Source organism: Artemia sp. Qi Xiang Cuo, chromosome 14 (assembly GCF_049724085.1).
Source record: "Artemia sp. Qi Xiang Cuo chromosome 14, ASM4972408v1, whole genome shotgun sequence".
Taxonomy (NCBI): domain Eukaryota; kingdom Metazoa; phylum Arthropoda; class Branchiopoda; order Anostraca; family Artemiidae; genus Artemia; species Artemia sp. Qi Xiang Cuo.
Window position 1 is genome coordinate 12,790,685 of NC_142807.1, and position 27,198 is coordinate 12,817,882.

Sequence of the window (27,198 nt, forward strand, 5' to 3'; positions counted from 1 at the left end):
GAAATTCTTTAGCACTGATAATAGTACCACGATCAAAAAAAACTCATAGCTTTTCGGACAATCAGATCAATTTTCGCACCATCAAGCATAGATCTGGAGACAACGTTCAGCAACAGATTTAAAATAATCTTCCTATTTTGATCGGTCATTGCGCAATCTAATCATCATAACCAGGGACAGTCGAGTATTCCAATCAAGTAGGTCAATGTAATATGTAGGTCAAATAATATAACCCAAGTTCAAGGTGAACTATTTTCAAGTCCAAATCCGATTATGAAATTAATTTGATAAAAACCATAGGGAATCACAAATGTCTTACTATATTAACAGTTTTCTGTATGAATGAGATTATATCTAAAAAAGGTACTTGCAGTATGAACTCTCAAGATAGACTGAAAATATAAATTTAATATAGAAGAAGGATAAAAAGAGACTGAAAGACTTTAATTTTTCTTTGCATTAAATGTAGAACAAAATGGCCTCTATCCAAATCGTAGTGGAACTAATGTAAATCACCAAGGTGCACCGGAAGTACATCAATTACATCACTGGTCTTCATTTTTGGCTGTTCAGGCGTGTCTTAACCATTAATTCTTCTACCATTAAACAAAAAACGTAGTTTTTCAAGTGGTAAGCAGAACGCTTCACAGAAACGCTTCATCACCAATTTCATTCTTTGACATTTTCCTAATTTGAACGTCATTGGGAAGATGTCAACGCCATTACCAAGCAATACCGATGGTTATACATGTACCGATATGCATTCAGATATTGACGAAAGAAGTTGCTTTTCCATGTCAGCTCGTGACTTGGCAAGTTCATCTCTTTGTTTTTTTTCATCATTCGTATAAGAAGACTTAATGAGTTTTTCAATACAGCTTACTAGTAGAGTATCTTCAGGGTAAGCTGTTTTATATTTGGCTCGGCAAAAAGGGCAAGTCTTTTTTTTCCGTTCCCATTGAAGCATACATGTTTTGCAGAATGTATGCATGCACGGCAGTTTAACTGGTTTAATGAATACCTCACTGCAAATGCTACAAGACAGATCTGAATGTAACATATCAAGCTGTTCCTTCATTAATTTATATTCATGTAGTTCCCTAGAGTGGGTTCTATTATGCTTATTCAAAGCTGACTTCGAAGAAAATTTTTTTTTGCATTCTTTACATTCATATAAAATTTCACCAGTGTGGGTTCTAATATGCCGAGTCAAATTTGACTTTTGATGAAACGTTTTTTGGCATAGTTCACATTCATAAGGTTTTTTTCCATTGTGGGTTCTAATATGCCGAGTCAAAGATGACTCTTCAGAAAACCTCTTTTGGCATAGTTGACATTCATAAGGTTTTTTTTTATTGTGGGTTCTAATATGCCGAGTCAAATTTGACTTTTGAGAAAACCTCTTTTGGCATAGTTGACATTCATAGGGTTTTTCTCCATTGTGAATTCTAATATGCACAGTCAGACTTGACTTCGAAGAAAATTTCTTTTTGCATTCTTTACATTCATACATTTCACCAGTATGGCTTCCATTATGTGCACTCAAAGCTGATTTCGAAGCATCAAGGCGATCTTTACTCATAGTTTTAAACTCATAATTCATAATCATACTCATAATTTTAATTTTAGCAATTATGTTATCTAACAACTTGTAACTTCCGTTTAAAACGGTTTAAAATTGAAAGATAGGATAAAGTTTTGTTTCATGTTTACTCATAAATGATTTTCAAAAAACAAAATCCATTAGCAACAAATTTTTTTATGCTATTAGTTTTCTGCTAAATTTTAGCTTAAAATCGCAAAATTTGAATCCTTTTTGAAATTACGCGTGATGTCATGATGTTCTTACATCATATAAAATTTAATTATGGTATAATAAAATAAGCTATTACAGTGCTATAGAAAAATGCACTTTTTCGTAAAAACTTGATTATATTTTAAAAACATTTTTCGACATTTACAAAAGGTTTTTAACCACATCAATTTCCTTTAAAATGAGCCATTAAACAGCTCTCTATGATGTTCCAATGCCAAGCTATCTGAGGTGAAAAAGAAAAAAAAAATGCCGTAGATAAAGAATATCGTGGTTTCAGTCACATCTCTTGATTTTTCAAGCCAATATATTTTCATTTTTTTCAAACAGTTCGTGGTAATGAACTGTATAGTAAGAGCGACTCGTCTCAATAGTAACCGAAACTCTAAGAACGAAATTTTAATAGCAATAGATAAATCAAAAGAATCGGAAAAAGTTCTAGTGCCTTTTTAATAAAAAAAAATCAAACAGTTCATGGTAACGAACTGTATAGTAAGAGTGACTCGTCTTAATAGTAACCGAAACTCTAAAAAAAGGCATTTTAGAGTTTTTAATTTTAATATCAATAGATACATTAAAAGAATTGGATTTTTATGCCGATTTTAAATATATAAGTTTCATCAAGTTTACTCATATCCATCAAAAGCTACGAGCCTGAGAAAATTTGCCTTATTTTCAAAAAAGGGAAAAACACCCCTTAAAAGTAATAAAATCCTAATGAAAATCGCACAATAAGATTTAACGTTTCAGAAAACCTTACTCTAGAGGTTTCAAGCTCCTATCTGCAAAAATGTGTAATTTTGTTGTTTTTTTTGCCAGAAGACAAATCACAGGTTTGTGTTTATTTGCCTTTTTTTCTTTTCCCCAGGGGTGATCTTATCAACCCAGTGGTCGTAGAATGTCGAAAGAGGGTTCATTCGACCGGAAATTAAAAGTTCTTGTGCCTTTTTAATCAAAAACAAAAAAAAATTTGGAATCTAGTCTGACTTCTAACACCGATTGTCTACTAATAACCATATATGACGTAATAAGTGACATGACGTAATATCTAACACCGATTGTATACTAATAACCGTATATGACGTAGTGATTGTTCAGAATCGCTAAAGTTACAAACTGCAAAAATAGTTATGGTATCTGAGCAATAATTTTAATCTTTTAATTTAAATACAGTAAAGAACAAACCTTTGCCCATAGTAACATTACAAACAACAAAAACACGAAGAACAATAGGGAAATCTTTCCAGGTTGCAGCAGTAGCTAGCAACCTAGTAAGAGGCGATCACATCCATTGTTATGAAATATAAAAACCAATAACTCATAAAAAAAGAGTCAGATCATAACAAAAAGTGCACCATTAGAACCACCTTGTCTGGTACCCCTGTATAGAAAACTTTCTGTCCCTTGGCTTGAACAGCAAAGGAAATATATTGGCTTGAAAATCAAGAAAAAGGGCAGCTACTACAGCATTTTGCCTAAACGGTATCTTTTTTTTCTTTTTTCTTCCCCAGATAGCTTAGCACTGAAACATCGTAGAGAGTTAGTCAATGGCTCAATTTCAAGAAAATTAATGGGGTTAAAATTATTTTAGCTTGAGGGCTGTGGGGGAGTGTCCTCCTCAAAAAAATAATTTCTATCTGGAAATCCATAACACTGAACAAAATGGCTACCTAAAAATTTTGATTGGATGTGTTTGGGGTAAAGATGGGTGAGAGAGGGCGGCTAATTGCCCTCAAATCATTTTTGACTATTAAAAAAGGCACTAGACCTTTGAATTTCCAATCGAATGAGCCCTTTTTCAAGTTTCTAAGACAAACATTTCAATAAAAACTTATATGCCTCCAGGGCATAACTTATAATCCTTGCCCTGAAGACTGTGGGAGGGGGGAGGGCTTCCTGCTCAAAGGTATAATTTCCTGAACTTTATCTGCGTGGAACAAAATGGTTATCTCAAAATTTTGATTGGATGTGCTTGGGGAAAAGGTGGGCAAGGAAGGGGTGTTAGTTGCCTTCCAATTACTTTTGACTATTAAAAAAGGCACTAGCCATTTCAATTTCTAATCCAATGATCCCTTTTTGAAGTTTCCACGACAACGCGTTCTATAAAAACTTTAAATGCCCCCAGGTTATAACTTACAAATTTAATAGAGAGGAGAAGTAGCATTTACTAGAATTATCTGAGGGATAATTTAACCTAATCAAAATACCACCCCTTCATGCCCATCCTCCCATTTGCCCATTATTTTTAAAAACTAAATGTTGCCTTGAGATTAAATCATAATGCACTGTGATAATGCTAAACACATAATACAAAAAATTAACCTAATCAATGTGCTTTAAGTGTATCCAAGCTATCAAAGAAACTAAACATATTTTTTTTTGCGAATGGTATCAATTTTTCCATTTCAGGTCAACTAGAGGAGGTTTGAAACTAAATTAAACAGCACTGTTTATGTCAAGATTTTTAAAAGAGTGTGTTGTTAGAAAATTAATGAAATTATTTTCCAGCATACAAATAGCAGGCCAAACTATAAAGTCTTAAAAAACGAAAAGATTTAAAGTATTTTTTTCCTTGAAAAGACTATGTCAATACAAAACGAACAGAAATTAATTAAAAAAAACGTTTTCCACAAAATAAGTTTTTCAAAAAAGTAAAGAACTCCATTAAACAAAAAATGAGCAAAAATCAAATCAAATAATCCATCAAGCATGAAACTAGCACAAATCAGCATTGATAAATAAATGAAACCCAAAACGAATAGAAATTAGTAGGAATGACCCTATTGATACTGTACAAGCACCATGCTGTCATCTACAATATAGTCTAACGCCGACAGGACATAGTTTATGGTTTTTATCACTGAGAATGAAAAAACTGGATTTTTCTCACTTGAAAAACAGGATTTTTTTCACTTTTATGGATGTTTCCTATATGATTATGAGTGTTAGTCAATTTATTTGTTGTTTTTCATGGATGTCAACAGCAATTTATGCATGTTTTTATGGTTTTGTCACTGAAAATAAAAAAACAGGACTTTTCTCACTTTGATGTATTTTCAAGGTCGACTTATTTGCTGTTTCCAAGTGTAATGACATTGGGGGCTGATTTACATAATCGCTAGGGAGAATGTTTTGATCCAGGAACAGGAAACAGGAAGTACATCTCCATTTAAGCCTATCAGAGGGCCGGAAATATTAGCGGGAGAGGATTGCAGAGAAAATAAGGAAAGGATTTTTGATATAGTTTTTATTAGTCTATGAATAGAATTCAAAGGAGCGAGAACAGTTTGACTTTACTCATTTGGATATATTTGTGTTGATGATGAGTGGAATGTTTACCCTATTAGAAGTTGATAGTGAAGTTGGTAGCAATAATACAAGAGCAGCAAACATTGCGGTGGAAACCACGAGAGAATCACGGCTTTGTCTGGAATGGGATGAAGTATGTGCAAGATATGTGATATCCTTGAGCAAATTTAAAACGGAGGATTAATTATGTTTCGCTGCAAAAGTTGATATAGCGCATGTGAATAGACTTCAATGTGCTTTAAGTGTAGTAGTGAAACATATCGAAGACAATAAACAGTATCACTAATTGTACATGCGTAGTATTATTGTTGTAATTATCCAATAAAATTGTTTCGAAATCGAAAATGTTCCCTTCCTTTTTTTAGAATGTTAGACTAACGATTCATGGTCAGTCTAGAGTCAGCAGTCAGAGTGATAGGATTGAAAAATGAATAAATTTGAGAAAGAGAGAATTGATCAAATCTGATGTTTATGGAAAAACATTTGAGTTTGTATGATGATTTTCTCGAGTTATCCCTTCAACACAGAATATTCTCTCGGGGAACACTTGACAATATAATGAGGACTGATCCCCCCCCCCATTGGACTATTGTATGAAGCTTCGTCAATGTGACTCAAATGCTTATACTCAATTTATTGATATATTAATTGGAACAAAGCAGAATAATATCGTGAATACACTTTTGAAAAAATTGTAATAAATTCAATGTAGATGGCTCCCCCACCAATCGAAAGAGGTGACGTCACAGAATTACTCCTCTCCCATTCCTCCACCCTGAGTTTATCTGTCAGCGAGGATGATCAGTTTCGTTTTAGCTGCGAGAGAGTTGACATTGGTAACCAAAAAATGTTCTATACATGTCCACTATGCATGTACACTCTTGGCAGTTGGACTCAATGTGAGAATTGTACAATTATTGATGACTACAGTGAAAAGTGTAAATTATATAATCCATGTAAAATACATAGAGGCTATGCAGTACAAATTAAAGGATGCAATTCATGTCTTGAAGAGATTTGTGACTCTCACCCTAGAGGACATCTGTGCTCCAATTGTCACTATGACAAATGTGATCAGTGGGAGAATACTTACCCCGCTATGATTGGAAAGAATCCCAAACGTGATTTTAGTTTATTTCTACGAGATTGGTATCGTCGTGGATTTAAATTATTCTGGGAGGAAGAATCTGGTCTACGATTCAACTGTTGGGGTAACAAGACAATTTGGTTCCTACGTCATCGTTGTGACGACACTGTCTATTAAGACTATAAATCTAGTAATTTTTATTTGGCAGTTACCGAATGTGATTCACCATTTGAAAACACTCTATGTGATATTGCTTGGAATAGACATATTGAAACTCGTGAATTTCATAATATGAATGCAAATAGTATCATTGATTATACAAAGAGATATGACAAGAGTGAAGTTACATTATATTGTAGAAATTGTAACCCTGACTTTGTAGTCAATCAACATCAATATACAGTGAATCCAAATGATTTACTGGCATTAGTGGTTGACGACAGTTGCCAATACATCTATAAAGAAATCTAAAGTGAAGAAAAGTCGTTTTTATCATGTACATTTTATTAATAAACAAATTAAAAAACATTTTTTAAGCACTTTACTCTTAGGGCACTGAAATTTATACTGTACAGGTCTGAGAGGATATTTTCCACTAGAAAGTCGTTCAGACGTGGATTGTCACCATAATTGTTGAGAAACTGCTTGGAAGTATAGCCACGACATCGGGACACAAAATATAGTAGTGCATGGAAGCCAAAGCTTTTAGTCGTCAGATCCTGCACTCTACTCTGATTTTGCATAATAGTTTTCCCACTGCTCTCAATAAAGTTGCTGATGTGGGGTGTGTAGAATGTATAGGGTAGGCCAAGAGGATCAAAAAATTCAATCGTCTTCATTGTTTGAAAGATGCACAGCAAATGACCCGTCAGCACTGTTGACGGACTGCTATTAACAATAATTAGGGTATTGTTGCCACTTTGAATTTTTCCAAGAAAGCCCGAGGGCAGACAATAGGAATTATATTTGGACATGTAGGGGTCCATATTAAATACATTGATTATTTGACTGGTGTTCATGGCGCCAAGTCTAGTAGAACAATACCTTCGGCAGTGACTTCCCAATAGGTTTCATATTGGTTTATTGAGATTAGTGCAATACTCTCACCCAATGGGTCGGCAAATGTACACTCTAAACGCACACTCCCCGTACGTACTATGCTCATATCCTGCATGCCAGACAAATCCAACACAATGATACCATGTGTTTTAGCAAACATTTCCTCGGTTCTACCATTTTCGAATAGTTGTGAATCATGATCTAACGCTTGCATGGTCAACTCATACAATGTTCTATAGGATTTATCAAAAGATAGATTGTAGAGTGGAATGCCGTTTTCTTTGCAGAAAAGAGATGAAAGTCTAAACATTTCAAATTTATGTGGGCATCCAGTCTACGATCCTATTGCACTAGCGCTCTTACAAATGCCAATGTGAGTTTTGATGGAATTTCACTATTGATAAAGGATGACTCGGTGAAGGTGCGTGACCCCATGGCAATATGAAGTTGATTGGTGATTGTATGAGGAACAAGTAGTTTAATATTATTTCAACTGGCTCTCAGTTTTTCCACTGCCAAAGCAACAGAACTCATAACTTATTGTTTGCGTACATGTAGTATAGCCGAGGTAAGGGAGAAAGACACATCAGGATTGGCGGCAAGTTCTTTTCTCAATATGAAATTGGATGGTGCAAGCGTCAGTTTTATATCCACTTTAATTTTGGGTGGTAGCCATTTGGGTATATTAAATATTTCATGATATATTTTTCCAAATAGATGTAATTCACTAGTTGTAGCATTTTTAAGTGCATCTGAACTATCAGTATTAGTAATATTCATATCCATTGGAGGCGCCTCTCAATTCCTTTTATGACTTGGGTGTCATCAGCATGAATTGCATATAGCTTGTATAATTTGAGAGATTGTTGCTTGTGCTCACCAGCGTGCCATTGATGTCGACAGTGATTTGACGAAATAAATTATGTAATTTACAATTTTCATAGGTTATTCCATCGGCAAGAATTGGCAATGTATTATCGGATTTCTGGACTTTTGTTCGTAAATCTATAAATGTTGCAGACATGTCCATAAAGTAGTCTTCATTGGAATAAATTTGAAAGTGAATATTATCGGAGAGGGGTTGTTGAGGATAAAATTGTTCATAGTATCCATGCTTGACACTCACATCAACATTTTCAGCATTGAATATATTCAATGAGGTGGTGATTGAAGGTTGAGAATCCTTATGCAGTAGGTAGGAAATCTTAGGAAAAAAAAAAATCTAGTTTCGATCTAACAATTCTCTTCCTGGGGCTTCCTCTTCTGTTTACTGTGCGTGTCGTCTTTTTCCTTCTTTTTTTTGACAGGGATGATGTCTTTCGTTTCTGACCTGAGTAGAGACTGATGAGTGATGCATTGTTTCTCGACCTTCTTAAACCTTTTCCATTTTGTTTTAATCTCTCGCCAAGGGTTCGCGCACTGGACGTAAGATTTAACGATATAAAATATATATATATATATATATATATATATATATATATATATATATATATATATATATATATATATATATATATATATATATATATATATATATATATATATATATATATATATATATATATATATATATATATATATATATATATATATATATATATATATATATATATATATATATATATATATATATATATATATATATATATATATATATGTATATATATATATTGATCACAATTTTGTTTTTGACCTAAGCGATCGTTTCGGCTATAAAGATTTAACCGACTCAAAACTCTTAGATAAAGTGGCGCCATCTAAAACAAAGAAACTTAAAAGGCCATAGTAAAACAAAGAAACCAATAAGGATTTTACTGACTCAAAACTCTTGAATAAAGTGGCGCCATCTAAAATAAAGAAACCTAAAAGGCCATGCTAAAACAAAGAAACCAATAAGGATTCCATCCTCAGTTAGTTGAAGTAAGTTAAAGTATTAGCCTACAAATTCTACTGACTCTTAGCATTTAACTTAATCTGAGGGTCGTGGGTTCGAGCCCCACGTTGGGCGTATTTTTCTGGCCTCCCCCATGCCATTCAGCGTGTCCCCAGGTGGCGATAGGGGAATGCTCTACAGATATGTAGGGTACCTCCATAGGAGGCACGGACCAAGGGGGGACCTTGTCCCTGGGGGTCCATAATAGAATCAGGGGCAACCTCGCCCGGAGTCATAAATACAGGCGGAGGAGGAAGAAGGCCCCTCAAATGTACACTCAAAAGGGCCCACAAAAGTCTCATAAGTTGCAAACCTTCTCCCAGTAATGGGTTAAATTGCATGGTGATGCAGAACACCATCGCGGGAGGATCCTCTATAGGAGAACAACCGTGGTAGGGCGTAAGATCCAGACCTATGGACAACAGCCTCTGCAAAGGACTACCTCAACCTTTTTGGGGTACCCGCAATATTGGGGACCTTGCGGTCAACTCTATTCCCACTTGAGGAGTGGCGCCCCTCGAGGAAATTATAGCCTAGTAAACGACACAACATTCGCACGAGAAAATAAAATTCTGACTAATGAACAATTCTTCTGGGCTTGGTATGTTTTGATGGGCGTCTTTGGGCTAAAAAACCTCTTCCTAGCTAATTTATCTATTATGAGTTGCCTCCCCGTAGTAGCATAATATTTGTAGGCATGAATATATAATGAGTCAGAGGTAATAGGCTTGAGACTGTCTGTGCATGATTTGGACTCTTGTTGATAGAAGAGCATCGCCAAGTGCTGAAAACCATGTTGTGACCAAGATGGGCTCAGGATTGCGCAAAACCTCCATTCATGGAGGTCCCAGGGACTTCTTGCTGTCCGGTTCTAAGCCGGCTTTAGCACTTCGGTGTAGACTTGAGAAGATATGTGATCCCCGTCCTGCACTGGTATCGGGATCATTGCTTTTCCTGAGGCGAAAATAATTTCAATGATTTAAAGAACATGAAAATTGGAACTTGGAATGTTACGACATTAAAAAATGACTATAGTATCGACATTTTGACTGACGAATTCAGACGATTCGAACTGGATTTATTAGGACTTTCAGAAACTCATACCCCAGGGGTAGGAAGCATGAAATTAGGTGATATAGAATTTGTTTACTCAGGCAGGATGGATGGGGTACCTAGACAGGGAGTAGGGCTCATGATGAATAAGGAAGCTGCTAAGTCTTGTTTAGGCTGGGATTGTATTAATAATAGAATACTAATTGCTCATTTTATGACTAAAAAGTTCAGGGTATCAGCTATAGTAGTATACGCCCCTGTAGAACCGACTGACGGAGATACTAGTGACTCAGATGAATTTTACTTACAGTTACAGGAGCAAATAGACAATGTCCCAGGTAGAAATATGATGTTATTACTGGGTGATTTTAACGCCCAGGTTGGTAGAAATAGGGATAGATAGTATCCCAGCCTAGGTAAATTTGGTGTAGGAAAAGAAAACAGTAATGGATATAGACTTTTGCAATTTTGTAGGTATAACAATCTAGTTATAACCAATACTGTGTTTGGTCGTAAAATGGTTCATAAGTTAAGATGGTATTCACGTGATGGTGAGACAGCAAACCTTATTGATTACGTTAAAGTAAACCGAAGACTGGCAGGATCAATACAAGGTGCTAGGGTATATAGGAGTGCTGTTATTGATGTTAAAAGTAAAGACCACCATCTAGTAGTGTCAAGGGTTAATTTAAAGCTGAAATTTCAGAAGGGTAACTACCGCCCAGGAAGTTATTATGTTGGTAGACTCCAGGATGAGAATTTGAGAGAAAATTTCCTGGAACAGTTGAATACTAAACTTGAGAGTTTAAAATTTGATATTGTGGAAGATGGTTGGAATAATTTTAGAAAAATAATTTGTGAAGTTGCTGAAGGTGTATTAGGGAAGAAAGCTAGAACTGCAGCTAAGAATATTAGTGAAAAAGCTTCATGTTTAATAGAAAGGAGAAAGGACCTGTAAAAGAATTATCTGAGTGATAGATCGTATGAAAACAAAAGAAATGTAAAGAAAGTGGAGAAAGCATTAAAATATGAACTAAGGAGGTGCGAAGTGGAGGCCATGGATAAAATTGCCGAGGATCTGGAAGATGCAGCCAGACGGCATAATAGTAAAATATTGTACTTGCACGTTAACAAATTGAGAGGGAGGAGTCAATCCGGACTTGTCCCAGTTAAAGATAGGAATGGGGTCGCAATTAGCGAGAAGGAAAAAACTAAAGCGAGATGGGCCGAACATTTTGAAAACTTGCTTAACCGAGATAGAGTTGCAGGAACAAATATAGAAGAATATGAAACAGTTTGTGATACCTTGAATGTGAAGGAAGATCTGTTTTGTGAGGAGGAATTAGCAACAGTACTAAAAGGATTAAAGAGTAATAAGGCTCCAGGTGCTGATAAGGTGGTAAATGAGTTTCTTAAATATGGTGGCTCAGAGGTTAGAAATAAGTTGCTAAAAATTATGAATATGATTTTTAAAAAAAGGGAAGTACCTAACGATTTTAGGAAAACCTTAATTAACCCACTTTATAAGAAAGGTGATCAAAATGAGTGTGGCAATCATCGAGGCATTATTCCAGTTTCGATAAGTAGCAATTTACTTAGAAGTATGATAATTTTTAGACTACGAAATGCTGTCGACAAAGTGTTCAGAAAAGAACAGTGCGGTTTTAGAAAAGGTAGAGGATGTGTTGACCAAATTTTCACTCTTAGGTTAATAATTGAGAAGTGCCTAAGTTTTTCAAACACCTTTGGTCCTCAGTTTTATAGATTATGAGCAAGCGTTCGAGTCTCTTGATAGAGGAGCTTTAGAAAAGGTTTTATCCTTGTATGGTATACCAGACAAATACATTAAAGTGATTAGTGCTATGTACGAGAATAACACTGCTGCGGTTAAGGTAGGAAATAAGGTTAGCAGCTGGTTTTGTATTAAATCAGGAGTTAAGCAGGGTTGTGTTCTATCCCCCTTTATATGGATTATTTTGATGGACTTTGTTTTAAAGAGCACAGGAAAGGCAATGGGAGACCACGGAATGAAATAGGGAGGAAAAAGTCTCCTGGACTTGGATTATGCTGATGATTTAAGCATCCTAGATTAAAGTGTGAGCAAAATGAATGAAGTTTTAGAGGTTTTTCGAGTTCAGGGTGCTAGAATTGGTTTGAAAATTAATGCTAGGAAGACTAAGTCACTAAGGCTAGGAATAAGTGAAGACGAAAAGGCTACGTTGGGTAATGAAAAGATTGATCAGGTGGGCAGCTTCACTTACCTTGGTAGTATTATTAGTAAAGATGGTGGGAGCAGTGAAGATGTTAAAAATAGAATAGCCAAGGCTCAGGGTGTTTTTTCAAAGATAAAAAAAGTCTGAAAGAATAGGAAGATAAGTCTGCAAACCAAGATTAGAATATTAGAAGCTACAGTGATGACAGTGGTCAAATATGGCTCTGAAGCACGGACGCTCCGAAAAGCGGATGAATATTTGCTAGATGTTTTCCAGAGAAATTGCTTAAGGATTGTTCTGGGTACACGGCTGACTGACCGTAATTCAAACACTAGGCTATACGAAAAAAGTGGTTCAATACCGCTCTCAAGGTCTACAATGAAAGAAAGGTTGAGGTGGCTAGGGCACGTTGTGCGGATGAAGGATGACAGATTGCCAAAGATTCTTCTTTTCGGCTAACCATCTAGGGCTAAACGGAAAGCAGGTTGTCTTCGTCTGGGGTGGGAGGACGTCATAAGGAAAGATTTAAAGGAAATGGGAACTTTTCCTTCCCATTAAAGGAAATGGGAACGTGAGCGGGTATAAAAAGGGAGGGCTTGAATATATTGGGATGGAGGATGAGCGTGCGTAGTTGTGTTGGCCTCAGGCGACTTGGTGCTGCGGTGAGTTGTTAGTAGTAGTAGTAGTATATGGTTCCCAAGTACACATTATTAGAGATTGTTTTATATAAATAAATGACGAAGTGGGAAATAGCTCGCATAAATTTTGGTGTTTATAAGTTGACAATGATAAGCGTTCTTATTTTTTGGCAGCAATTGTCATTTTTTTGCAATTTTTAAAACAACTGAATAGATTTGCATGAACAATAATAAAGAGTGTATAAAAAGAACAAAGGTGGAAGTAGCGATTTCACCGTCCGTAAAGATTTTAACAGACGATAAAATGCAGGTTTTCTACGATGGTCAGCCTAAAATGTGTTACATTTGCCATCAGGAAAGTCACGAAGCCCTATTATGCCCAAAAACAAACCCAATAGAGGAAGTAGAAACCCAAGCGTAGTGCTCACAGATCAGTCCTCGGAAACCGGCAGAAACTATAATGTCTGGTTTACAGGCCCACAAAAAATTGCAAGCTCTCTAGATGAACAGCTGGCAAATTTGAGTCCCATGGTAGCGGTGAGCCTCGTACTGGGGGCAACAGGGTTATCAGAAACGGAAAAGACTCGCACAGAAAACTCGAAAGTACAAGATGAAACCCGGAAAAAAGAGCGGGTAGTAGCTATTGTGAAAGAAAATGAAATGACAGAGCCTAAGGGAGAAAGTTCGAAAAGAGCTGAAGTAGGGGCGAAGGAGATAAGGGGCATCACTCCCCTGAGTAGTCTGAGAGGAATCAAGGAGTCAGAGGCAAAATCAACCCAATCCCCAAAACGAACGTTAAGTAGCCTATCTTTATCGTCAACTACAAGTTAAAAAACGAGCGAAAATAAGACTGAAAGAAGTGCGCTGCCAAAGAGGCAGACGAAACCCGGACAAAAATAAATGAGATTTGTGACGCTGAACGTTAACGGGATAAAACAGGAAAAACGACAGAGTTAAGTTTTATATTTTATTGTAAAGCAGAGGATTGATATACTGTGTCTCCAAGAAACAGATACAGTAAAGATAAGAAATATTGAAACACAGGGATTCCACTACATTGCTAGAGGGCTCTGACCTGACATAGAATACATAATGAACGAAAGATTTGAGGATATTAGAGGAACACTGCGTTTTCAAGAGGATGGTGAAGTGAGCAGCATTTGCTGGAAAGGAGTGGTTTTTGTAAATATGCATTTGCCAAAACACTCTTCCACGATATTTAAGAACTGGCCCGCTATTGCTATTGGGTGACTTTAACGGTGTTTTAGAAGAAAAAGACATTTTGAGTTCGAGCCGTAAAAATATTAAAAATATTTTTAAATAATATTTTTAATATTTTTTAATATTTAATATTTTTTTTAAATATTTTTAAAAATATTAAAAAACAATATTAAAAGGAAGATTAGCATCGAATTAAAAGAAGTGGTAAAAACATGGAAACTCGTAGATGTGTGGCAAGAAATGGGAATGGAGAGGGCTTTCACGAGAATAGAAAAAAGGGCCAGCAAGAGGATCTACAGGGTGTATTGTTGGAAACATGGAATGGAAAAAATAAAAAATATAGAAAATATCGCCGTGCCTTCCTCCGACCACTGTGCACTACTGGTAAATATAAAGCTAGAGGATATGGAATATATTTTGCGACCCATGAAGCGACCTTTTTAGCGAATGGATATTAGTTCCCTCCATGGATATGATAAAGAAGAAATAAAAAAAGAAGTAAGAAGGCTTCTGGCTAGTTACAAAGAATCGAGTCATCTACTGCAATTTTGGTTGAATTTTAAAAGAAAAATAGGAGTATTCCTGCACGATAAAGATAAAGAGTCAGAACGCCAGAAAAACGCACATAAAAACTACTTATACAGAGTGTTAAATGACCTAAAGAAAGAAGTAGAAGAGGGAGAGTCCGTATGGCTCGAATATGAGCAAATTTAGAGAGCAATAAAAGATCTCGAGTACAGAGAGTATGAGAGATGGAAAATTCGGAGTTGAATGGCAGAAATGTTTGCATCGGACCAGGTAAACCTAGCTTCTGTAGTTAAAGCAAGTAGAAAAAGAGAAGAAAATAGCCTGAGGAAAGTAAAATGGGAAGAAGGAATAGTAGTAGAAGAGCAAAAAGAAGTGGGTGAAGCAGTGAAAGAGTGGTTCAAGGGGTTGTTTAAAAGAAAGGAGACGCAAGGTGAGTAGGAATGATCTAATATCTCCTGACCCCACACCATATATGAGCATAGAATACTGACGGGCTATAATTTATTCAGGGATTATCGATCGAGTCTAATAGGGTCAATGTCAATTGATTTGTTGTTGTTCGTCCAGGTGTATTGTCTCCGGGGTGAAGTTTGCACATGGACATTGACGGGGGGAAGAGATACATTGATCTAGGACAAGAGGGGGGAAGTGAATTTCCGAGAAATTGAATGAAAGGGGAATTTATTTGTTATTTCTAAGGGGAATTATTGATTCAAGAAAGGGGAATTTATTTGTTGTTTCTAAGGGAAATTATTGATTCACGAAAGGGGAATTAGAAATGACATCACTTGTTATCTTGGAATTATGCAGGAGTCTAAAGAGATAGAAATTCTATTTTTAAATACGGCTTCTCTGATCTTTAGCTCACAGAGATAAATTAATATTCAACCGAAACCATAATAGTGTAGCTAGGAACACCTATGAGATGAAGAGATTAACGCGGGAAATGGTTTCCTAGGAATTTCAAATGTAAAAGCGCAAGGATACCAAAAACAAAAGGAACAAGCAGAAATTACGTTTAAGGATTATTTGGGTGAAACTATTTGACAATTTATAGAAGATGATTCTGGCGAAATAGTTTGAGGCATTTTAGAAGATGATTTTAGAAGCTGATTTAGAAGATGATTTGAGGGTGAAACTCTGTGGTCATTATAATGCACAAGTTCCATTTGAACAATCATGTGAGGTCCTCTACCCCAACAACCCCCCTACCCCAACCCCAAAGGGCCCCAACCCCCCTAACCCAACCCCTAAGGAACCTCCCCCCCAACCCCGAAGGGCCCCCGAAGAGAACAGATCTGTCTCAAAGAGATGAAAAATTTCAAATACTGTTTCAAATTTTTCACAGAAGATAAAAAAGTTCAAGTTCTCTTCAGAATTTTACCAAAGAACACAATTCAATTCTAATTTCTACAGCGGAAATAAAAATCTTCCAATTCAGTTCTTTATTTCACAAAGACATAAAGAAATTTAAAGTTCTATTCCAAATTTTTCGGTGGAAGATAAAAAAAGTAATACCATAGCTGTGAATATTTTCCGGGAAGATAAAAAGTTCTAGTTCAATTTAAAGTTTTTCTCAATGAAGTGAAGAAAAGTTCAACTTCTCTTCTGAATTTTCTCAATGAAAAAGAAATTAGTTATTAATCAATTATATTTTTTCAAATAATATAAAAATTTTCCACTTCGGTTCAGATTTTTCTCAAAGGGATGAAAAAATTTAAAATACTGCTCCATATTTTTCATAGAAGACTGAAAAGTTCAATTTCTCTTCTGAATTTTACCAAAGAACCCAATTCAATTCTAATTTCTCCAGAGAAAATAAAAATCTTCCATTTCAGTTCTTAATTTCTCAGAGACATAAAAAATTTAAAGTTCAGTTCTAAATTTTTCCGTAGAAGATAGGAAAAGTTATACTATGATTGTGATTATTTTCAATGAAGGTAAAAAGTTTCAGTTTAATTCTAAATTTTCTTAAATTCAGTTCAGACTTTTCTCAAAGAGATGAAAAAATTTAAAGTTCTGTTCCAAATTTTTCAAAGAAGATAGGAAAAGTTATACTTTGATCGTGAATATTCTTCATGAATATAAGGAGCTCCACTTAATGCTGAGTTTTCAAAAAGAAGTGCAAAATGCTCAAGTTCTCTTCTGAATTTTCTTAAAGAAGAGAAAAAAGTTAGCTCAATTCTGAAATTTACCAATGAAAATGAAGAGCTTCCATTTCAGTTCTTAATTTCTCAAAGACATAAAAAATTTAAAGTTCAGTTCTAAATTTTTCCGTAGAAAATAGGAAAAGTTATACCATGATTGTTTTTATTTTCCATGAAGATAAAAAGTTTCACTTTATTTCTAATTTTTCTTAAATTCAGTTCCGATTTTTCATGTTCAATTAGCGATACAGTTTTTTGTCTTTGATATGTTTCACTAATGCACTTAAAGCACATTGAAGTCTATTCACATGCACTATATCAACTTTTGCAGCGAAACATAATTAATCATCCATTTTAAATTTGCTCAAGGATATCACATATCTTGCACATACTTCATCCCATTCCACACAAAGCCGTGATTCTCTCGTGGTTTCCACCGCAATGTTTGGTGCTCTTGTATTATTGCTACCAACTTTACTATCAACTTCTAATAGGGTAAACATTCCAATCATCATCAACACAAATATATCCAAATGAGTAAAGTCAAACTGTTCTCGCTCCTTTGAATTCTATTCATAGACTAATAAAAACTATATGAAAAATCATTTCCTCATTTTCTCTGCAATCCTCTCCCGCTAATATTTCCAGCCCTCTGATTGGCTTAAATGGAGATGTACTTCCTGTTTCCTATTCCTGTTTCCTGGATCAAAACATTCTCCCTAGCGATTATGTAAATCAGCCCCCAATGTCATTACACTTGGAAACAACAAATAAATATACCTTGAAAATAAATCAAAGTGAGAAAAGTCCTGTTTTTTATTTTCAGTGACAAAAACCATAAAAACATGCATAAATTGCTGTTGAAATCCATGAAAAACAACAAATAAACTGACTAACACTCATAATCATAAAGGAAACATCCATAAAAGTGAAAAAAATCCTTTTTTTCAAGTGAGAAAAATCCTGTTTTTTCATTCTCAGTGATAAAAACCATAAACTATGTCCCGTTGGCGTTAGACTAAATTGTAGATGACAGCATGGTGCTCGTACTGTATCAATAGGGTCATTCCTACTAATTTCTATTCGTTTTGGGTTTCATTTATTTATCAATGCTGATTTGTGCTAGTTTTACGCTTGATGGATTATTTGATTTGATTTTTGCTCATTTTTTGTTTAGTGGAGTTCTTTACTTTTCTTTGAAAAACTTATTTTGTTGAAAACGTTTTTTTTAATTAATTTCTGTTCGCTTTGTATTGACATAGTCTTTTCAGGGAAAAACAATACATTAAATCTTTTCGTTTTTTAAGACTTTATAGTTTGGCCAGCTGTTTGTATGCTGGAAAATAATTTCATTAATTTTCTAACAACACACTCTTTAAAAATCTTGACACAAACAGTGCTGTTTAATTTAGTTTCAAACCTCCTCTAGTTGACCTGAAATGGAAAAATTGATACCATTTGCAAAAAAAATATGTTTAGTTTCTTTGATAGCTTGGATACACTTAAAGTATTTTGATTAGGTTAATTTTTTGTATTTTGTATTTAGCATTATCACAGTGCATTATGATTTAATCTCAAGGCAACATTTAGTTTTTAAAAATAATGGGCAAATGGGAGGATGGGCATGAAGGGGTGGTATTTTGATTAGGTTAAATTATCCCTCAGATAATTCTAGTAAATGCTGCTTCTCCTCTCTATTAAATTTGTAAGTAATAACCTGGGGGCATATAAAGTTTTTATAGAACGCGTTGTCGTAGAAACTTCAAAAAGGGCTCATTGGATTAGAAATTGAAATGGCTAGTGCCTTTTTTAATAGTCAAAAGTAATTGGAAGGCAACTAACACCCCTTCCTTGCCCTTCTATTCCCCAAACACATCCAATCAAAATTTTGAGATAGCCATTTTGTTCCACGCAGATAAAGTTCAGGAAATTATACCTTTGAGCAGGAAACCCTACCCCCCCCATAGTCTTCAGGGCAAGGATTATAAGTTATGCCCTGGAGGCATATAAGTTTTTATTGCAATGTTTGTCTTAGAAACTTAAAAAAGGGCTCATTCGATTAGAAATTCAAAGGTCTAATGCCTTTTTTAATAGTTAAAAATAATTTGAGGGCAATTAGCCACCCTCTCTCGCCCATCTTTCCCCCAAACACATCCAATCAAAATTTTTAGATAGCCATTTTGTTCAGTGTTATGGATTTCCAGATCGAAATTATTTTTTTGAGGAGGACACTCCCCCACAGCCCTCAAGCTAAAATAATTTTAACCCTATTAATTTTCTTGAAATTGAGCCATTGAACAACTCTCTACGATGTTTCAGTGCTAAGCTATCTGGGGAAGAAAAAAGAAAAAAAAGATACCGTTTAGGCAAAATGCTGTAGTAGCTGCCCTTTTTCTTGATTTTCAAGCCAATATATTTCCTTTGCTGTTCAAGCCAAGGGACATAAAGTATCCAATATAGAGTTATCGGACAAGGTGGTTCTAATGGTGCACTTTTTGTTATGATCTGACTCTTTTTTTATGAGTTATGGGTTTTTATATTTCTTAACATTGGATGTGATCGTCTCTTACTAGGTTGCTAGCTACTGCTGCAACCTGGAAAGATTTCCCTATTGTTCTTCGTGTTTTTGTTGTTTGTAATGTTACTATGGGCAAAGGTTTGTTCTTTACTGTATTTAAATTAAAAGATTAAAATTATTGCTCAGATACCATAACTATTTTTGCAGTTTGTAACTTTAGCGATTCTGAACTGAAAACTAAAATAAAATAAAAAAGGATTTTTATCTTTTTTACATCCCGTCAATCACTACGTCATATATGGTTATTAGTATACAATCGGTGTTAGATATTATGTCACGTCACTTATTACGTCATATAGGGCTATTAGTAGACAATCGGTGTTAGAAGTCAGACTAGATTCCAATTTTTTTTGTTTTTGATTAAAAAGGCACAAGAACTTTTAATTTCCGGTCGAATGAACCCTCTTTCGACATTCTACGACCACTGGGTTGATAAGATCACCCCTGGGGAAAAGAAAAAAAGGCAAATAAACACGCACCTGTGATTTTTCTTCTGGCAAAAAAAACAACAAAATTACACATTTTTGCAGATAGGAGCTTGAAACCTCTAGAGTAAGGTTTTCTGAAACGTTAAATCTTATTGTGCGATTTTCATTAGGATTTTATGACTTTTAAGGGATGTTTTTCCCTTTTTTGAAAATAAGGAGAATTCTCTCTGGATCGTAGCTTTTGATGGATATGAGTAAACTTGATGAAACTTGTATATTTAAAATCAGCATAAAGATACAATTCTTTTAATGTATCTATTGATATTAAAATTAAAAACTCTAAAATCCCTTTTTTTAGAGTTTCGGTTACTATTGTGACGAGTCGCTCTTACTATACAGTTCGCTACCATGAACTGTTTGATTTTTTTATTAAAAAGGCACTAGAACTTTTTCCGATTCTTTTGATTTATCTATTGCTATTAAAATTTCGTTCTTAGAGTTTCGGTTACTATTGAGACGAGTCGCTCTTACTATACAGTTCATTACCACGAACTGTTTGAAAACAATGAAAATATATTGGCTTGAAAAATCAAGAGATGTGACTGAAACCACGATATTCTGCATCTACGGCATTTTTTTTTTCTTTTTCACCTCAGATAGCTTGGCACTGGAATATCGTAGAGAGCTGTTTAATGGCTCATTTTAAAGGAAATTGATGTGGTTAAAAACCTTTTGTAAATGTCGAAAAATGTTTTTAAAATATAATCAAGTTTTTACGAAAAAGTGCATTTTTCTATAGCACTGTAATAGCTTATTTTATTATAGCATAATTAAATTTTATATGATGTAAGAACATCATGACATCCCGCGTAATTTCAAAAAGGATTCAAATTTTGCGATTTTAAGCTAAAATTTAGCAGAAAACTAATAGCATAAAAAAAATTGTTGCTAATGGATTTCGTTTTTTGAAAATTATTTATGAGTAAACATGAAACAAAATTTTATCCTATCTTTCCATTTTAAACCGTTTTATACGGAAGTTACAAGTTGTTAGATAACATAATTGCTAAAATTAAAATTACGAGTATGAATTTAAAACTATGAGTAAAGGTCGCCTTGATGCTTTGAAATCAGCTTTGAGTGCACATAATGGAAGCCATACTGGTGAAATGTATGAATGTAAATAATGCAAAAATAAATTTTCTTCGAAGTCAAGTCTGACTGTGCATATTAGAACCCACAATGGAGAAAAACCCTATGAATGTCAAGTATGCCAAAAGAGGTTTTCTCAAAAGTCAAATTTGACTCGGCATATTAGAACCCACAATAGAAAAAAAACCTTATGAATGTCAACTATGCCAAAAGAGGTTTTCTCAAAAGTCATCTTTGACTCGGCATATTAGAACCCACAATGGAAAAAACCTTATGAATGTGAACTATGCCAAAAAACGTTTCATCAAAAGTCAAATTTGACTCGGCATATTAGAACCCACACGGGTGAAATTTTATATGAATGTAAAGAATGCAAAAAAAAATTTTCTTCGAAGTCAGCTTTGAATAAGCATAATAGAACCCACTCTAGGGAACTACATGAATATAAATTAATGAAGGAACAGCTTGATATGTTACATTCAGATCTGTCCTGTAGTATTTGCACTGAGGTATTCATTAAGCCAGTTAAACTGCCGTGCATGCATACATTCTGTAAAACATGCATCCTTCAATGGGAACGGAAAAAAAATACCTGCCCTTTATGCCGAGTCAAATAAAAAACAACCTACCCTGAAGATACTCAACTAGCAAGCTGCATTGATAAACTCATTAAGTCTTCTTATACGAATGATGAAAAAAAACAAAGAGATGAACTTGCCAAGTCACGAGCTGACATGGAAAAGCAACTTCTTTCGTCAATATCTGAATGCATATCGGTACATGTATAACCATCGGTATTGCTTGGTAATGGCGTTGACATCTTCCCAATGACGTTCAAATTAGGAAAATGTCAAAGGATGAAATTGGTGATGAAGCGTTTCTGTGAAGCGTTCTGCTTACCACTTGAAAAACTACGTTTTTTGTTTAATGGTAGAAGAATTAATGGTTAAGACACGCCTGAACAGCTAAAAATGAAGACCAGTGATGAAATTGATGTACTTCCGGTGCACCTTGGTGATTTACATTAGTTCCACTGCGATTTGGATAGAGGCCATTTTGTTCTACATTTAATGCAAAGAAAAATTAAAGTCTTTCAGTCTCTTTTTATCCTTCTTCTATATTAAATTTATATTTTCAGTCTATCTTGAGAGTTCATACTGCAAGCACCTTTTTGGGATATAATCTCATTCATACAGAAAACTGTTAATATAGTAAGACGTTTGTGATTCCCTATGGTTTTTATCAAATTAATTTCATAATCGGATTTGGACTGGAAAATAGTTCACCTTGAACTTGGATTATATTATTTGACCTACCTATTACTTTGACCTACTTGATTGGAATACTCGACTGTCCTTGGCTATGATAATTAGATTTCGCAATGACCGATCAAAATAGGAAGATTATTTTAAATCCGTGGCTGAATTTTGTCAACAGATCTATGCTTGATGGTGCGAAAATTGATCTTATTGTCGGAGAAGCTGTGGATAATCTGCCTGTTCCGACTTCTGTTATATTCTCGCCTTCTGATACCCCAAAAATCGGGGAGGCAGTTTCGGCTACTTTAGTCTCAAAGGTTAATGAACTCTCTTGGGAAATTGACGGCTTTTTAGAGAATTCGACGCATTCATGCCCTGTTTGGCCTGCTAGAATTGATACCAATGTAACAATTAACCCTGTCCCAACTCCCAGGGGATCCAGGATTTTTTTAGGGGAGGGGGGCAAAATAGGTTAATAAGATAAACTTGCGTTAGGAGCAAGTTTATTTAACGCAAACTTAGGTTAATTAAGTAAATTACACTGCTTTAGGCTACGTATAAACTTTGCCCTGAGGCTTCAGGTGATATAACCGAATTTAAAAAAATCGGCTTCGGAATGGAAACTTTTCGTTAAATCAAAACGTGCAGCAAACAAAATTGCCGAGCATACTAAAAACAGTACCTCAGGTATCTCGGTGAGTGTGAAATCCCCACTGTTTATAGGGATCCTGAAAGGCCTACCGATCGAATACGATCAGAATCAAGTTAAATCTCTTGTACCAAACTGCGTGAAAGTTTCACAGTGTGGAAAGTCCCGAGTGTTTAAAGTCTACTTTGAGTAGACAAAACCTGGATCAGTTCTTGAAAGTGTCTGTGAAAGTAGGCTACGAAAATCTTTCTGCACAAGCATTTATATACCTCCAAAAGCGTTGTTTCTCGTGTCATAAGACTGGGCATCTGGCCTCGCAGTGCACCAATTGGGCCCTCTGCTGTCGCTGTGGATCATGCCACCACACCTCTAACAGTGCCTCTCCGTGCTCGGAAATGTAAGTTGCCGGCCATAATTGTTAAAGTGTAAAGTGTCCTAATAACAACAGTCAACTAGCAAAGCCCACGGTATGATATGGATGTGCCTACTACTGTGCAAGCTGTACTTTCGTGGAATATTAATTGTGAGCTTTTAGTCAAAACTCCTGTGATAAAAGTTGTGCTTTGGAATTGCAACGTAAGTAGAATGGGGGGTACCAGCCCCATTGCTCACCCCTGCTGCCACCTACAACTTTTTTGCACCCCAAATATGGGCATAGAGTCATTAGGGAGAACACGTGGTAATGTCAGTCCCGTACGTACACCAAATATGGGCATAGAGTCATTAGGGAGAACACGTGGTTAATGGGGTCAATGACCTAAATTGATTGCGTAATCAAAGTGTGTCAACAACAACAACATCGACCTTGACATTCGCTGAGAGCGTGCACTTACAACAACAACAACATCGACCTTGGAACACCTGTGCTGTCGACCTCAATTCACCTATCGTGAATCAATAATTCCCCTTAGAAACAACAAATTAATTCCCCTTTCTTGACAGATCAATCAACCAATGACATCATCTGTCAGACTTTAAAAATTTTCGCCTAGAAACGATTCTCCGGGAATAGATCCAAGTCATTAATGTCTTTGCCTCGGAAACAACTCTTTTGGTCGAACTCCAAAGGATATTAATAGCCAAAGGCCATGGAAACAATTCTCCAAAAAAAAATCTTAGCGATGAATTGTTTTAGCGCGGGAATCAGGTTTCTTATTAATTTGAAATGCATTAGCGCAGAGATGCCAAAAACAAAAGGAACACGCTGAAATTACGTTTAGGGATTATTTGGGCGAAACTGTTTTAGACAGGTTATGGAACTATTTCGGCGAAACAGTTAGAGACATTTTAAAAGATGATTTTTGAAGAGATTTTAGAAGAGAATTTAATGGTGAAACTCTGTGGTCGTTATAATACACAAGTTTCATTTGAACAGTGTTGTGAGGTCCTCTAACCCAACCCCAAAGGGTTCCGATCCTCCTACCCCAACCCCAAAGGGTTCCGATCCCCCAACCCAACCCCGAAGGAAGCCCCCGGTCCTCAAAGGACCCCCCAAGCTCCCAAAGAGCCCCAGCCCCCAAACGCCCACCTCAGACCCTCAAAGGCCCTCCTCTGGTCCTCAAAGGGCCCCCGGACCCTCAAAGGGCACCCCGGACCCCAGAGGCCCTCCCGCCGGTCCGCAAAGGTCCCCTGGGCCCGAGAAGCGCCGCGGGCCAGGAATGCGCCGCAGGGGGATGCGCCACGGGTCGGGGGACGCGCCGCAGGGGATGTGCCGCAGGGGATGCGCCGCAGGGATGCGCAGCAGGGATACGCCGCAGGAATGCGCCGTAGGGGATGCACCGCAGGGATGCGCCGCAGGAATGCGCCGCAGGAATGCGCCGCTTTTTTTTGTTAGAGTTCTAGTTTACTTTGCTTTTTATTTTCTCTGGAGAAATTAGAATTGAATTATGTTCTTTGGTAAAATTCAGAAGAGAACTTGAATATTCACGATCAAAGTATAACTTTTCCTATCTTCAATGAAAAATTTGGAACAGAACTTTAAATTTTTTCATCTCTATGTGAAAAGTCGAAACTAAATTTAAGAAAATTTAGAATTTAAGTGAAACTTTTCATCTTCACGGAAAATAATCACAATCATAGTATAACTTTTCCTATCCTCTACGGAAAAATTTAGAACTGAACTTTAAATTTTTTCATCTCTTTGAGAAAGGTCGGAATTGAATTTAAGAAAATTTAGAATTAAAGTGAAACTTTTTATCTTCATTGGAAAATAATCTGTGGAAGCTTTTTATTTTCTCTGGAGAAATTAGAATTGAATTGTGTTCTTTGGTAAAATTCAGAAGAGAACTTGAACTTTTCTATCTTCTATGAAAAATTTGCAACAGTATTTTAAATTTTTTCATCTCTTTGAGAAAAATCTGAATTGAAGTGTAAAATTTTATATTATTTTAGGAAAATATAATTGATGAATAACATATTTAATTTTCATTGAGAAAATTCAGAATCGAAGTTTAACTTGTCTTCTTCCGGGGAAATATTTGGAACAGAACTTTTAATTTTTTCATCTCTTTGAGAAAGGTCGGAATTGAATTTAAGAAAATTTAGAATTAAAGTGAAACTTTTTATCTTCATTGAAAATAATCAAAATCATAGTATAACTTTTCCTATCTTCTACGGAAAAATTTAGAAGTGAACTTTAAATTTTTCATGTCTTTGTGAACTTAAAACTGAAGTGGAAGCTTTTTATTGTCTCTGGAGAAATTAGAATTGAATTATGTTCTTTGGTAAAATTCAGAAGAGAACTTGAACTTTTCTATCTTCTATGAAAAATTTAGAACAGTATTTTAAATTCTTTCATCTGTTTGAGAAAAATCTGAATTGAAGTGGAAATTTTTATATTATTTTAGGAAAATAGAATTGATATGGGTACACACACAAAAACTCACACACACACACACAAAAGCTTACACACACACACACACAAAAACTTACACACACAAAAAACTAACACACAAAAAAAAAATTACACAAGCACAAAAACTAACACACACAAAACAAACTTACACACACACACAAAAACTTACACACAAACATAAACTTACACACACACACAAAAACTTACACACACACACAAAAACTTACACACACACAAAAACTTAAACGCACAAAACAAATAACACACAAAAAAAAAACTTACACCAACAAAAAAACTTAAACAAACAAAAAAATTTACACACAAACAAAAACTTACACACACACAAAAAACTTAAACAAACACACAAAAACTTACACACACAAAAAAAACTTACACAAACACAAAGGCTTACACACACACAACAACTTACACACACACATAAACTTACACACACATCAAAAATTTTACACACGCACACACAAAAAATTATACACACACAAAAACTTACAAACAAACATAAACTTACACACAAACACAGAAAATTAAAAAAAAACAAAAACTTAAAAAAAAAAAAAAAATGAAAGACACAAAAAAACATACACACACACAAAAACTTATACACAAAAAAACTAAAAAACACACAAAAAATTACACACACACAAAAAATTAACCACACACACAAAAACTTATACACAAACAAGAAACTTACACACACATAAAAAAACTTACACACACAAAAAAAACTTACACACAAATAAAAACTAACACACAAACAAAAACTAACACACACAAACAAAAAAAAACACACACAAAAACATAAACACAAAAAAAAAAATAAAACACACAAAAACTAACACAAACAAAAAAAAATTAAAAACAAAAAAAATAATACACACACACAAAAACTTGAACACAAATAAACTCACACACACACACAAAGCCTTACACACACACACACACAACAAAACAATCACAATAACAAAAAAAAAGACAAAATAAAACACACGACCACAAACAAACCCACGCCACAACTTACCAACCAAAACAAAAACACACAAAAACACACACACACACACATACACAAACTTACACACACACACATACGCACACAAAAATCATACAAACAAAAACAAATACGCACAAGCACACAATCACACAAATAAAAACAAACACACAAGAAAAAATAAAAAAAAAAAACGAAGGCTTAGACACCCAAAAAATAAAACTCACACACAAAAAATTACACCCAAACTCAAAAACTAAAATGCACACAAAAA

At 35.1% G+C, this 27,198-nt stretch overlaps 1 protein-coding gene across 1 annotated transcript in view; it reads right to left on the reverse strand.

Annotated features, from left to right (window-relative positions):
• Positions 1 to 742: 742 nt before the first annotated feature.
• Positions 743 to 27,198, reverse strand: part of LOC148944149 (uncharacterized) — a 79,767-nt gene continuing 53,311 nt past the window's right edge. The window contains 1 exon segment of the mRNA XM_089099841.1: positions 743 to 1,526. Coding sequence (XP_088955967.1) covers positions 743 to 1,526 — 784 coding nt within the window.